The following is a 14657-nucleotide window of genomic DNA, read 5'->3' on the forward strand; positions in this document are numbered from 1 at the left end:
GAGCTTGAGCACTCCTGAATTTTGAGGTGTTCAAATCTGGAAGGCAGGTGCTGGGGGTGGGAGAGGGCTGTGGGCTCCATGGGGGAGCATGGCAGCAACTGTCTGGAGCTGCATGGAGCCAGATACGCTGGTCTGAGTGGCACAGTAAGCGGTTTGGGGGTTGGAGAAGAGGTAGGGAGTTCCGGGGGGCAGTCACGGGACACGGCGCAGGGGGAGTTGGATGGGGCAGAGGTTCGAAGGGGCAGTCAGGGGACAGGCAGCAATTGGATAGGCATGGGAGTCTAAGAGGTTTATCAGGGGACAGGTAGGGGGTGCGGTCCTGGGGGATTTGGGGGTCTCAGGAGGGGCAGTTGGGGACAAGGAGAAGGGAGGCTTAGATAGGGGCTGAGGTCCCAAGGGGCAGTTAGGGGCAGGGGTCTCGGGAGGGTGTCGGGAACAAGGACCAGTGGGGCTTAGATAGGGGTGGAGGTTCTGGGGGGCAGTTGGGGCAGGGGTCTGGGGAGGGCAATCAGCGGACAGAGGCTGGGATTCAAAGGGCTCTGGGCTGCTGGCAGCGAGGATCCCAGAGCCCTTTGAATCCCAGCCCCGGCTGGGAGTCAGAGGACTCTGGGCTGCCCGCTGCGGCGGGGAGCCCAGAACCCTTTAAATCTCAGCCGCTGCTGGGATTTAAAGGGCTCTGGGCTGCCTGCAACCGCGGGGAGCCCAGAGCCTTTTAAATCCCAGCCGCGGCCGGGAACCAGAGAGCTCTGGGCTGCCCGCCGCGGTGGGGAGCTCAGAGCCTTTTAAATCCCAGCCGCGGCCGGGAATCAGAGGGCTCTGCGCTGCCCGCTGCGGCGGGGAGCCCAGAGCCCTTTAAATCTCAGCCGCGGCTGGGATTTAAAGGGATCAGGGCTGCCTGCAACCGCGGGGAGCCCGCAGCCCTTAAAAACTCAGCCGCGGCTGGGATTTAAAAGGCTCTGAGCTCCCCGCCGCAGCAGGCAGCCCAGAGCCCTCTGATTCCCGGCCTCGGCTGGGATTTAAAGGGCTCTGGGCTGCCTGCAACCGCGGGGAGCCCAGAGCCTTTTAAATGCCAGCCGCGGCCGGGAATCAGGGGGCTCTGGGCTGCCTGCAACCGCGGGGAGCTCAGAGCCTTTTAAATCCCAGCCGCGGCTGGGATTTAAAGGGCTCTGGGCTGCCTGCAACCGCGGGGAGCCCAGAACCCTTTAAATCCCAGCCGTGGCTGGGAATCAGAGGGCTCTGGGCTCCCCGCCGCGGCAGGCAGCCCAGAGCCCTCTGATTCCCTGCCGCGGCTGGGATTTAAAAGGCTCTGGGCTGCCGGCAGCGCACAGCAGGGGAGAAACCTAGCTCCAAATATTGCTGGAGCAGAGCCCCTGTCTGTGAATATTCCTGGGGCTAAAGCCCCAGGAGCCCATATAAGTCGGCGCCCATGTGTATGAGAGCGGTGTGGGGCCGGATTCAGGGCCCGTCTAGCCCAGTGTCTCGTCACTGGATGCTGCAGAAGGGGCGGTGAATGCCACCGCAGGCGGGATGCTGCTGGACCGGGGTGGGGATTAGGTGATGCAGCAGGTTTTTCATCAGAAACTGATACTTTTTGCAAGTTTGCGCAGGCCGTTCTCCGGGCCAGGCTGGGATTTCACTTGCTGGGGGAGAGAAATACAGAGAGAGAGAGAGAGCCTCCCGCCCCAGAGGAGTCAATCGCCCGGTGCCCACTGCTGTCACCTGGCATGGGGAGATCTATGGTCAAGTCCCTGCTCTGAACCTAGGTCTCCCGCATCGCAGGCGACAGCCCCGATCCCTGAGCTGCTGGCTCTTCTAGGGAGGGGCGGTGCCGCTCTCGCTGGCTGGGTTTTCATGAAGAATGGCAAAAGGGCGCGACGTTAGCCCCAGGCCACACAGGGGTTGTTCTGAAAATTGTCATGGGTCAGGAGAGAGGGTTCCCGCCCGGCTATAGTGCTCTGTGTGTGAGAAAGAGAGAGAGCTGTGTGCACGGGGGGACGTGTGCACAGGGTGCTCTGTGTGTGCGTGTCGGTGGTAGGTGTGCACACGTGTGGTGAGCAGTGTGTACGTGTGTGTATCACGGAGCGGCTCATCCTTAGCTCGTCTCCCCTCGTTCCCCCGGCCATACGCAGCAGAGCCAGTGTCGTGATGGGGAAACAGGCCCAAAGAGGGGCCGGGACTTGCCCAGGGTCCCAGAGGGAATCAGTAGCAGAGCCAGTCCCACACCCTGTCCCCAGCACGAGTAGGACTCCTGGGTTCTGTTCCAGGCACTGGGTGGGAGGGGGTTAGAACAGGAATCTGCCCGGTGTCCCTGCTGCAGTCAGTGGCCTTGCTGCCCCAGTGTCCTGCCCTCTGCCGCTGAACTCACAGCGAGCACTTGGCACTTGCCGCTGCTCCCTTAGTGCCAACAGGGAAGGAGCCATCAGGATTCGGGTGCTGGGGAGTTGTGCTGCACAGACAGATCCGCAGCTGGAAAAGACTGGGGTAGCTCCTCTGAAGTCCTGTCCCCCCTCTCCCTCTAGGCATTGGGCTGCACCTCCCCCGAGCCTGGGAGAGAACCCAGGGGTCCTGAAACCCGCTCTATCCACTAACCCAACACAGGGACCCAGAGCAGAACCCAGGAGTCCTGTGTCCGCTCTAACCACTAACCCAACACAAGGATCCAGAGCAGAACTCAGGAGTCCTGCGTCCGCTCTAACCACTGACCCAACACAGGAACCCAGAGCAGAACCCAGGAGTCCTGTGTCCGCTCTAACCACTGACCCAACACAGGGACCCAGAGCAGAACCCAGGAGTCCTGCATCCGCACTAACCCAACACAGGGACCTAGAGCAGAACCCAGGAGTCCTGACACCCGCTCTAACCACTAACCAACACAGGGACCCAGAGCAGAACCCAGGAGTCCTGACACCCGCTCTAACCACTAACCAACACAGGGACCCAGAGCAGAACCCAGGAGTCCTGACACCCGCTCTAACCACTAACCCAACACAGGGACCTAGAACAGAACCCAGGAGTCCTGACTTGAAGACGGTGGAACTCTGATGCCGTCTCCCACCTGAGGCTTGAGGTACGACAGGCTCCAGCGCTGTCAGTCCATCCCTTCTGCAAAATTCACATGCCGAAATGAGCCCAACCCTTTGGAGAGGGAAGACACGGATGCCCTTTGCCTGGGAGACAGCTGAAGGGCCAGAGCCGAAATGGCTTTTAAAAGCCAAGCTGATTGGGGCATTAGGACTAATGTCTGTTTAAAAAACCCAGCCAGACACACAAGCTATAAAAACAAAGCCAGTCAGCGAGGCGGCGCTGCTCCTGGCAGGAGGGAAGGTGAGAAAATAACGGTCAAATTGCAGCGAGTGCTCAGAAGCGGGCTCTGGAGTGAGCGGAAATGGGTCGCAAAAAGCAGCCAGATTATCTCCCCCTCCGCCGCAGATGAAAGGCTTGTCTGGCCTTACCCAGTCAGCACTGGCACCAGGATGGGCAGGGGGAAGGCCACAGATCGCTGGCAGCTCCGAGCCCTGGGTAGTCACCGACCCAGCAGGGTACTGGAGGATCAGAGGGGATGATTTCAGGGGACCCTCCCCCACCTCCCAGAAAAAACGGCTCATCACACCCCCTCTTATATATACTGCCTGGAAAATCAGTGGTGGAGTTGCAATCGTTAGCGCACGGGACTGGGATGCAGGACTCCTGGGTTCTTTTGGCTCTGGGAGGGAAGTGTTCGCTAGTGGTTAGAGCTGATAAATGGTAGTCACGAGTCCTGGCATTGTTCCCAGCTTGCAGGCAGGCAGTGGTGTCTAGTGGTTAGAGCAGAAGGGGCTGGGAGTTGGGACTCCTGGGTTCCAGTCTTGGTTCTGGGAGAGGAGTGTGGTCTAGTGGTTAGAGCAGGGGACGGGGAGCCAGGACACCTGGATTCTCTTGCTGACAGCTGCGAAGGGCTTGGCTGTATGAGAAAGTTATACCAGTATGAGATAAGGTGAGAATTTAAACCACTAGAGAGATACGAGGATAACCTCCGCGAGAACCCTGTATCTCTTTTAGGCTTGGCATATATCACTTTGGACAGGGATTATACTAAGCCAGAAAAAAAGCCCCTCGTTCTGGGATAAAACATCCCCCCCATGGGTTATACCTACCATGGTTTGAATTCACACCTGGTCTACATGTAAAATGCAGGTCGACATAGCTGTATCGCTCAGGGGTGTGGAAAATCTGCAGTCCTCCGCTCCGCGGCTGTACCAGCTTAACCCCCGGCCTAGACATGGCTAGGTCGATGGACGGATGCGTCAGTCGGCTGCCTACCGTTGCTCAGGGAAGTGGTGTTCCTACAGCAACGGAGAAACCCCATCTCCCACTGGAGGAAGCGTCCATACTACGGTGCTACAGCGCCATCCGTCGTGTGGATGAGCCCTCCCCGGGATAATGTTCCCATGTGAACAAGCCCCGACCCAGTGTGTGGCCTGGCCACTGCCTCCCTCTGCACCTTCGCTTCCCCAGCCATCCAGTGAGGGAAATGGGCCGAATCCATCCCGGGTGTAAGCCATAGGCCGAGCGGAGAGCTGACTGTGACCCTGGACGCCTCTCCCTCGCAGGGCGCCTGTGAGGCTGAATTCGTGTGAGCAGGGGCTGGCAGGGCCAGAGCAGCGGGGTGAGCAGTTCTGCGTGGGCACGGCATCTGATCCCTGCTAAATCAGGGAGCCGTGAGGGGGGTGCCCCAGGCTATTGTCGCTGATGTGACCTTTGAACCAGGTCCTCAGTCAAGGACCAGCTGTTGTCACTGCTCCCAGAGCCGGCGAATAGAGCAGCTCCTGGGGAGCGTTCCCCAGCGCGAGGCCTGGCCCCCAACTTCTGCAGCAAAAGGAGGAGGGTGTTTGGTGCCATTCCAGGGCGACTGAGCAGAGCCCAGTGTTGTTAATAACCAAAACCTCTCAAAGCCTCTGAGAGTGACTTTACTGCTACAGCTCTTTTTACTTCAGCCCCCTCTGACATGCAGCCGCCTCTGGGGTGGAACACAGCAGCTCTTTATATAGGGCTCATTCACTCACCACTAGCATGCAGCCACCTCTGGGGTGGAACGCAGCAGCCGTTTAACAGCCACGCAGACCGAGCTGGGACGCAGAAGAGAACCTGCAGGGGTAGGGTAGAAGGGAACTACGCAGGTTAGCGTTCAGGCTGGAGAGGGGGGTTAACCCCCTGACACTAACTGAAAGTGCCTCAGGATCGTCACCAGCCACAAGGGGTTACGCCTCCCCTGAAATACCATAGCTCCCTGGGACACCGGGGTCAGCACCCCCTCTTGGCCGGGGGTGGGTCTCCCCTCCAAGCACCGACCTCCCTAGCCCTGCGGAGCCGGGACCCCAGTGCAAGGCAGCTCAGCTCCCTGCAGCCTGTGCCAGCCCCTGCCCTCCAGCTGAGCCAGCGACTTTCCATCAGCAGCACGTTCCGCCGCCTTGCTTCCATTGCCCAGGGTTACTCATTGCTCTGCCTTGAGTCGTAAGGGACGAGAGAAAGAGACGGGAGCCGAGCCCCCCCCATCACCCTTCTGCTAAACGTGGGTGCCCCAGAGCCCTTCGCCTGCCCCCCGCACTCCTCACTGCAGCATGGGGTTTATCTGGGGGGGGGGGGTGAGCTTAGCCATACTGATGCCCAGACTGTAACGTCCAGTCCACCGACCCAGCCACGCAGCCCCAGTGGCTCAGTTCCTGCCATCCCGGCAGCTTCCCCCGTAAGCCGTGCCGGGACAGACGCCGCGGTGCAGATGGGCAGCTCCCGCTCTCCTGCCCCGGGAAATAAATCAGAGCTGGAAATGGCAGGTCCCAGGGCAGACCGGGGTGCCTCATACCGCAGCCTTGGAAAGCCAAGAGTGCCTAAGGTAACAACAAGTATCAGAGGGGTAGCCGTGTTAGTCTGGTTCTGTAGAAGCAGCAAAGAATCCTGTGGCACCTTATAGACTAACAGATGTTTACAACAGTCTCCCCCCACCCAGGGCAGGTCCCAGGGCAGACCGGGGTGCCTCATACCGCAGCCTTGGAAAGCCAAGAGTGCCTAAGGTAACAACAAGTATCAGAGGGGTAGCCGTGTTAGTCTGGTTCTGTAGAAGCAGCAAAGAATCCTGTGGCACCTTATAGACTAACAGATGTTTACAACAGTCTCCCCCCACCCCACCCCTGTACCTCTCCCTGAGGCTGGACGTGTCCATGGGGTCAGATTCTCAGCTGGGTTGAACGGGCGTCGCTCCATTGGAGTCAATGGGCCAGATCCTCAGCTTATGCAGCACGGTTGACGCCGATGGAGCGACGCCCATTTACACCAGCCGAGGATCTGACCCCTCGTGGCACGGGGAGACGAGCTTGGCCCCATACCGCTTGCCACCGGCGGGCTGGGGAGATGCTTGCAACACTCATAAAAAAGCATCTTGTGCTTGTAAAATCCACTCTCCCAGCTGCTGGCCTGAATTTCTGGACAGCCAAAGGAGGGGTTCAGCCCTCAGGGGAATTTGAAAGCACAGGGTCCCTTGAACTTTGGCTGAATAACAGATCGGTTCTGCACAGACGCGGATTTCCTGCGTCATTCGTCAAGCTCCCATTTTTAACAAAATGAAGAAGGTCCCTGTGTCCAGCAGTCCTGCCCCTTGCTCCCCATGGCGAAACGCAGCGGATTAAAGAGATCCGCTGTCTTTTCTTGAAAGGCCTCACACGGCTTGGCTTTTGTAAAGCGAGCAGCACCCGGCCAGGGCAGGAGGGAGGGCAGTGAAAGCAATGGAGGGGGCTATCATAAGCTGGGAGCTGCAGCTGTGGTAAGAGCACTTAACATGCGCCCCGCAGTGACCCAGCTCAGTTAACAACTGTGACCCCTTGTGTCTCCCCCTTTAAGCACAGAGGAAACGGTAAAATAAATCCCCTAAAATGGAAGGCATTGGAGCTGCAGGGTTCCTAGGTACCAGTGGGTTAAAAGTCCGTGGCGAAGGGGTTGTGGGGTAGATTGTGGACCAGTTCCAGCCTGTGATGTGGCGCTTTGGTGTTTTCCCAGCCAGGGAGCAAATTCCTGCTGGATGGAGCTAAAAAACAACCCAAAAAAAAGGGAAAAGAAATCCAGTTCTCTTCCAGCCTTCTCCCCTTCCCCCTCTTCTGGGATTTTTAAGATTTATGCCTCAGCGCAGCAGAAAGGCTGATTTCAGCAGGGGCTGGGTTGGGGGGTTTAACTCCCAAAAGCTCGGGTGCAAAGGAGCTGTTTTGATGGCTTCGCTGTGGGGAGGCGTTTGCCTTTGGCAGATGCCGGACTGACCCAGTTCCAGTCCCCCTTCCCTCCCGGCTGCTCAGATAAAAGAACTACAGATGTCCAACTCTCCCGGCCCCAGTAGAAAGAAATGGCCCGTTTCCATGGATACTTTATTACCCCCTCTTTTTTTTAATGGAAAAAATCGTTTTTTCCCTTGACTCACAGGATTTTGTACCCGGTCACAATAATCAGCCCCCTCCCGTCTCTTTCATTTCTCGCACCGTACTTGAAAAATTCAAGGCATGAATGGGAAGACGGTGCCTTTTTTCCTGACCCCTGTGGCTAACAGAAAATGGCAATGGTCTGGCCGAGCTGTGGGAGACCACGCACGCCCACACGACTTAGTGTCGCGATCCCCCCACGGTTCATCTGAACCCTGCCGGAGCTCGGGAGGAGGAGTCAGGACACCTGGGTTCTATTCCAGGCTTTGGGGTGTAGGGGACTGGCGGTCGGGACCCTGGAGTTCTGTTCATGGCACTGAGGGGAAGTGTTTCCTAGCTGTAAGAGCAAGGGAATGAAAGCCAGGACTCCTGGGTTCTTTTCCTGGCTTTGGGAGGACATGGGGCCTCGTGGTTAGTGTGGGGGTCTGGAATCCAGGACTCCTGGGTTCCACTGGAGGATATTGGGTCTGGCAGTTAGAGCCAGGGAGGAACAGAGGATATTTTTAGGAGACAGAAACCGGGCTCATGGCCCTTTGTTCTCTTGGTCCACTGATCAGCTGTTGGGTGAGCGTGAGTACTCGGGGTAGGAGGCCCCCGATCCTGTGTCATGCGCCAGCCCCTCCACATGGGCCTCTTTCCCCAGCGCCGCCATTGCTGCTGCATGGAACGCGTTGCTTGCTGCTGTCACCCGCACATGCTTTACTGCCACGGTCGGCTGACCAGCTCCCCCTGCAGCTTCAGTTCCCCAGTGGCACACATGCTTCTCGCGTGATTACTAACTGCACGGAGTGTGATTAGTCCCTCGGGGCTGGGCTGGGCAGGGCGCGTGTGTCCAGGCAGCATGCTGCTTCTGTGCCATCAGCCTGGCCTGCGCAGAGCCCATGGTGTCTTGTGCTCATCACATGCCCTTTGGGATAACTGCAAAAGCCGCTGACCCCCATGGCCCCAGCTGGGTCCCTGGGCTCTGTTCCCCTACTGCCTTCCCATGGGACTGTCCGGGGTGGGTCAGGACGGGGCTCCGGCTAGCCGCAATCTCCTCTTGCCCCATGGCTGGGACCAGCTGCATCAGAGGAAGCTGCCAGGATCCTGCAGCGATGGGAGAACCTGCCCCCAGGGAATGCTCCCTCCTGGCCCCAGGACTGGTGGCTGGATTATGCTCTGCAGCTTGCGGGTTTCTCCAGCCTCTGAGTCCTGAACCCCTCCCTTCCCTACACCCGTCGTCCCAGCAGGACCCACTTGGATCGCTTCACAAGCTGCAGGGATGGGATGGCCCAGTGGCTGCTCCACGAGTCAAATCCCCCAAGTCCCTCCCTGCTGCCTCACTGGCCATCTCCCTTCGCTACCCCAAACCCGCAGAAAGAGCTAAATCAGCAAAGACCCACGGGGGCCACACAGCCAGCCTGGGGCTCAGGGCAAGTTACACAAAGCGGCCCAACCCAAAGGCCTTGGGAGCCAGTGGACAAACTATGGACAAACACTCTCCATACCCCCTCTATTTATCTATCCCCACACACCCCCTCTATCTATCCCTATACACCCCCTCTATCTATCTATCTACACCCCCTCTATCTATCTATCCCCACACACCCCCTCTATCTATCTATCTATGTCCACCCCCTCTATCTATCTATCTATCCATCCAATACACCCCCTCTATCTATCTATCCCTATACACCCCCTCTATCTATCTATCTATCCCTATACACCCCCTCTATCTATATATCCCCATACACCCCCTCTATCTATCCCTATACACCCCCTATATCTATCTATCTATCCTCTCTATCTATCCCTATACACCCCCTCTATCTATCTATCTATCTATCTATCTATCTATCTATCTATCTATCTATCTATCTATCCCCATATACCCCATCTATCTATCTATCTATCCCCACACACCCCATCTCGCTAGCCCCCCCCCACACACACCCTCTAGCTAATCTCTTTTCTCTCTCTTTTTCTGTCCCCTAATCTCCTTGCCTCTTTTATCTCCATGTCTTTCTTGGGGCCCAATGGTGACCCCCTCCTCAGTGCCCCTTGTTGGCTGATAGCCAGTGGGAGTGGAGTGGGGGAGGGTCCTTTCCTTCGCTCTCCGTGTCCATGTTTCCTGCTCTCTTTTTTCTCTAGTTTTCCATTCCTCTGTCTGGTCTTTGTCTCTCTCTCTCTCTCTGCTGCCAGCTTTCACAATTAGCCATCAGGCAGCCTGATTGCTTTCCCTGCCACTCTGCGCTTTAGGCCACTCGTCGCTCTCTGCAGCCGCCTGCCTTCTGGCTGCCTTGGGCTCGGCTGCTCCATTCCCTGTTCGGAGCGCGCAGCTTTGAAATTAATCAGCTCCCCCCGTACGGTGCCATTAGAATAATGCCTCAGCGGCTTGCAAAGGGGAGGAAAAGAATAAAGAAGCAGAAACAGCTGCAGCGGCCCGGCTAACGGGATGATTGAATTTCAAGGGCTTTTCCCACAGGAAGCTGACACGTTGCCGTCCCTAACTGGGTAAACTGGTGAGGACCCATCACCCCAACCTCCAGCAGAAGCCACTTGGGTTCTTCAGGCCTCCCCCCACTGCTATTTTTCACCTTCTCTTGGCAGTATTTCTGCCCCCACCAGAGGCAGGGACTGGCCAGCATCCCCCAAGATTTCCATCCATATTGTTTGTGAGCCCAAAGTTCAAAGCAACATCCAAGACGTGGCTCAACAGCCAAAACTTTAGCCGAGTGCAAGGTTTTGGCAAATCCAGGGGGAACTGGGTGAAATTATCTGGCCTGTGGCCACATGGGAGGCCCAGCTGCGTGATCTAATGGTCCCTTCTGCTCTTAACACCTCTGAATCTGGGACCTTCAGATGCTCATCTGAACCCACAGCCTGAATCTCCTCTTCATTACATCACTGTGATTCTGTTGACGTTAAAGAAGTTGCTCCCAAATGAGGCCTTCAGGTGGTCGTCTTCGCTTGCCCATCGCTAGAAATAATAACCCCCTCCTTCCCCCAGCCTGGGCACCCTTGGAGTTTCACACTGGCTCCAAAGAGCTGGCATAGCTTTCCATGCGGGACAGCAGCCACTGGGCCAGATTGCACCCCTGGGCAAAATCAAAGGAGTTATTTCAGGCAGGAATCTTCCATGTTGCACCTTCATTGACTCCATGTTGGCCACCCAATTCCATTCCCCATCTCATGTCATTGCCCCTTTCTGCAGTCCCAGAGATTATTCAGCAGGAGCACAAATTCGGGGATTTCCTTGGCTCGTCCCTATTTCATTCTGAACAGAAAACAAGCGAGAAAAGACGCCGTGAGCTAAAGTCTCCGGCCTCTCCAAAATGGGCCCTGACCTGGGAAGGGTATTTTACTCAGCTCCAGCCCACGAAAAGGACATCCCTGCCTCAGCCAATTCTTCGGAGACTCTTGAGGATGTTGATGGATCGATAGATTAACCGCCCGTCTAACTCTCTCGTTGTGTTTCTAGGTGTGCGGCAGGAATCCGAAGGCAAAGACGGCTCCAAGAGCGTCCATTTCACCTTCCTCATCGGCTGCGTCTTTGTGGCGTTCGTCCTTGGGGCTTTCTTTTCCGGTTTGTTCGTCTCCTGCTACTGCAGCCACGTGTTCCAGAAGACCAAGCACGTCAGCAAGGACCCTGAGAACACGATCCAGCGCCCCCTGTCCCTACGGAGCTTGGCTAAGATGAACGGGCTGCTGGACAACCCGTCCAAGGATGGGCTGACGGAAGCCTCCTCTCCGAAACTGTACACCACGCTGCTGCCCAGTGAGAAGGAGCCGCACAACGGAACGGCCAAGGCCGGCGTGAAGGAGCACCCGGAGCTGTCCGGTTTGCCCACGCCGGAGTCCACCCCGGAGCTGCCCATGAAGAACATGAAGGCCATCAGGAACCAATGGGAGAAGAACCAGAACTGCAACAACGCCAAGGAGTCGCAAGGCAAGGGCCACCTGTTCCCCGGCCCCGTCTCCGGCACCCAGGTCTTCCAGTTCCCCGGCGCCATGGTGCTGCCTAGCAACCTCCAGGGCTACGACCCGTCGCTGGCCGGCTACCCGGATGAAAAGAAGATCCCCAACGCGGAGCGGGTGCTGGTGCGCCACTCCCAGTGCTACCTGCCCAAAGGGGTGGAGGTGACGACGTTGGAGGAGCTGCTGAAACACCTCCATGAGGCTAGTGGATCCCCAAAGAAGCTGCTGAGCCATCAGCCGGCCATTGGCCCCCACGCGGCCATGTCCTTCGCCAACAGGGTGCAGCCCAAGATCCCGGACACCGAGAGCGCCCCCTATTACAGCTCCTCCACCCTCCCCAGGGACAGCTTGCCCCGGAGGCTGGACGTTCCCCCCGACGGCACGCCGCAGTCCTGCCTGGAGAAGCAGCCGCCGCCCAGGCACCCGTCGCAGAGGCACTCGCTGTGCTCGGCGCAGAAGCTGATGAACCTAGCGGTGGGCGGGGGGCTGATCTCCCGGCAGCACAGCCTGAGCCAGGCAGTTCGGCAGCACCCGCCCCCCGCGCTCCTGACTCGTATGCACTCCACGGGCACCCAGGTGCCCCTCGAAGGGCACGGCATCTTCCAGAGCTCGCTGCCCAGGCCCGGCGGCATCAAGAGATCGGCCTCCATGAAGCCCGACGTGCCCCCCAAGCTGCTCTTCATGCCCTCGTCCCCCATCAAGCCGGCCACCCAGTTCAAGTACTGACCCCGCCAGCATGAGCCGGGGGGGGCACTGCTTGCCTGAGCCCCCGTCCACGGCTCCGGGGTGGGGGAGGGGAGAACAATCGGCAGCGGCTGGGCAAAAGGCCCTGCCCTCTGCCCCCTGGATTTGTAGTTTTGCATCTAAAAGAGCATTTTTTTTTCAACATGCATCCAGCACACGTCCCCTCCTAACGCCCGAGCTTCGAGACCATGGGGCGGGCGGAGAACATGTCCCCCAGGCCCCCTGCCACCACATCCACCCCCCCATAAAAAGCTGCAGGGGCCACATTGTCAACCAGCCGCCTCCTTTCCTGCTCGGCCTGTTGCGATTTGCAGGGAGGCAGGGCCGGTGGAGCCCTGAGAGACAAGAGCGCCTCCTGGCCGTCGCCTGCGGCTTGTCAGCACCCGAGGGAAGGGAAGTCGGGCCAGCCCGCCACACCACAGCTGCATTTTGCTTCCAAACGACTCCAGTAACCAGCCGGGGCGGGAAGAAAAGGGGATCGTGCCTCAGTTTCTGCCTCGTCCTGCCTCCCCCCAGCTCCATTTAAGCCCCCAGTAACCTGCCGCTCACTGGTTTTATTTATTAGATGAAACTAATTTAAACGCAACGGCCCCGTTGTAGCATCGGCCCGTGCTGGAGCCAGAGGTTTGACACCCAGCGGCGTCACTGCAGCCAGGCAGATTTCGGAGCCCCCCCGAGGCAGGTGAAAGCATCGGCCTGGGACAGCCCATCGTGGAGCAAAAATCAATTTGGGGGTGAAGATCAGAGCACTCCCAACCCGGCCAGCGATGTGACAGGATTGCAGAGGGCTGGGAAGCCTCAGACAGATGGCCCTACGAGCCTTGTGGAATATATATATATAAATACTGTACATAGCTATAAATATATATATATATATATATATTTCAAGGTAACTTCACATAAGAGAAGTCAAATTAATCCTACCGTGTAGGAGAGCGAACTGTGCACAAGCCAATGGTGCTGCAGCCATGGACATGCGGTGTCGGGACAGACACAGCCCGTGTTGATGCCTGAATTATATAATCTCGTCATGCCCCAAATGTTGGGTCGTTTTTTGGCTGTGGGTGGACAGGGTCAATTACCCTCAAATGAGCTTTGTACGAGGGGCACCGGCAGAGAGCTCCAGTGTTCGGGCTGAGTCTGATCATCAGGATAAGTGCTGGAGGAGGGGGGAGAATTCTCCACTGGGATACGGCTCTGATCCATCTCACTCCTCCCACTGGGGTATGGGTCTGATCCATCTCACTCCCCTGCACTGGGGTACGGGTATGATCCATCTCATTCCCCCCGCCACACACACACCCATTGGGGTACGGGTCTGATCTCACTCGCCTCCCCACCCCACACTGTGGTACGGGTCTGATCCATCTTACTCCCCGCACTGGGGTATGGGTCTGATCCATATAATTCCACTCCCTTGCACTGATCCATCACACACACACACCCTCTCCCTGGGATATGGTCTGATCTATCTGCCCCCCTCCCCAACCCCCCCCAACCCCCAGCACAGGGATGTGGCTCTGGTCCAAAGCCCACCTCAATGAGAGGCTTCTCATCATCTCCAGCCTGCTTTGGATCTGGCCCCAAAAGCTAGAATTTCAAATGTGTCAGCACCCACTCCCCCACTGAGAACAATGGAGTATCACACACACACTACTATTGAGAACAATGGATCATCCCTTTCTCCTGCCCATAGAGAATGGCCAACTCCTAACCCCGACATAGAAAACAATGGCGAATCCTCCTCCCTCCCCCACTGAGAACAATGGGAGCAGAGCACTTCTGGAAATCTGGCTCTGCACGAGGTACCAGGCTGGCGAGAACCAGGCCGTGGGGGCACTTGGTTCAGCCCAGCTTTAATCACGGGTAGGAACTGAAACCTGAGCTGTGGGCGCACTCTGATTTTGGCTGAAGTCAGTTGGGAGCAGGGTTAATTTACACAGAAATGAGCCCCCACTCTTCCCAGAATGAGAGTGAAACCAGTTTGACCGGCCCGGTGCAGGCTCCTGGTGTTTAGCCAGCGCCACTGAATTCGAGAGCGTTACGCTGGTGTGAATGAGATTCAGCCCAGCGGAGTCACGCCAGATTCACGCTGAGCTCAGAAGCCAGCCAGTGATTTTAACGCAGAGTGCGTGGGGGGGCAGAGGGGAACCTTGCCTGTGAGTGACTCCCAGCACAGGGGGGCGGGCTCAGGGGCACTGGGATCCTCAGCAGAGCTGGATGTGAAGCAAAGGCCACATCTTCCCAACAGGGCACCCGATGCCAACCCAGTTCGCTGCTGGAGTGTAAAGAGAACTGAACCTGCAGGAGCCCTAAAGTCCGGGCTGTCCCTGTTAAGGGGATGTGGGGCAGTCCCATCTACACCACCACTAACTCAGGGGACCCAGGAGCTCACCTGGGTCTTCTACCTGGGCTAAATGCTTAGCCTGCCTGCGTTAGGGGGGCCCGGTAAGACCCAGCCTCACCACACGTTTGAGCCACATAACTTATTGCAGGGTTATGTACCAGGTGCCTGCAAAG

At 57.6% G+C, this 14657-nt stretch overlaps 1 protein-coding gene across 4 annotated transcripts in view; it reads left to right on the top strand.

Moving 5' to 3' along the window:
- Positions 1–13170, top strand: part of SEMA6C (semaphorin 6C) — a 92565-nt gene extending 79395 nt beyond the window's left edge. For all 4 annotated transcript variants that reach the window (XM_039512976.1, XM_039512977.1, XM_039512975.1 and 1 more), the window contains one exon: positions 10897–13170. In XM_039512976.1, the coding sequence (XP_039368910.1) occupies positions 10897–12119 (1223 nt within the window). In that variant the 3' untranslated portion in view covers positions 12120–13170. The remainder of the gene's footprint in view (positions 1–10896) is intronic.
- Positions 13171–14657: the final 1487 nt, after the last annotated feature.

The sequence above is a fragment of the Mauremys reevesii genome, linkage group 24 (assembly GCF_016161935.1).
Source record: "Mauremys reevesii isolate NIE-2019 linkage group 24, ASM1616193v1, whole genome shotgun sequence".
Classification (NCBI taxonomy): Eukaryota; Metazoa; Chordata; order Testudines; family Geoemydidae; genus Mauremys; species Mauremys reevesii.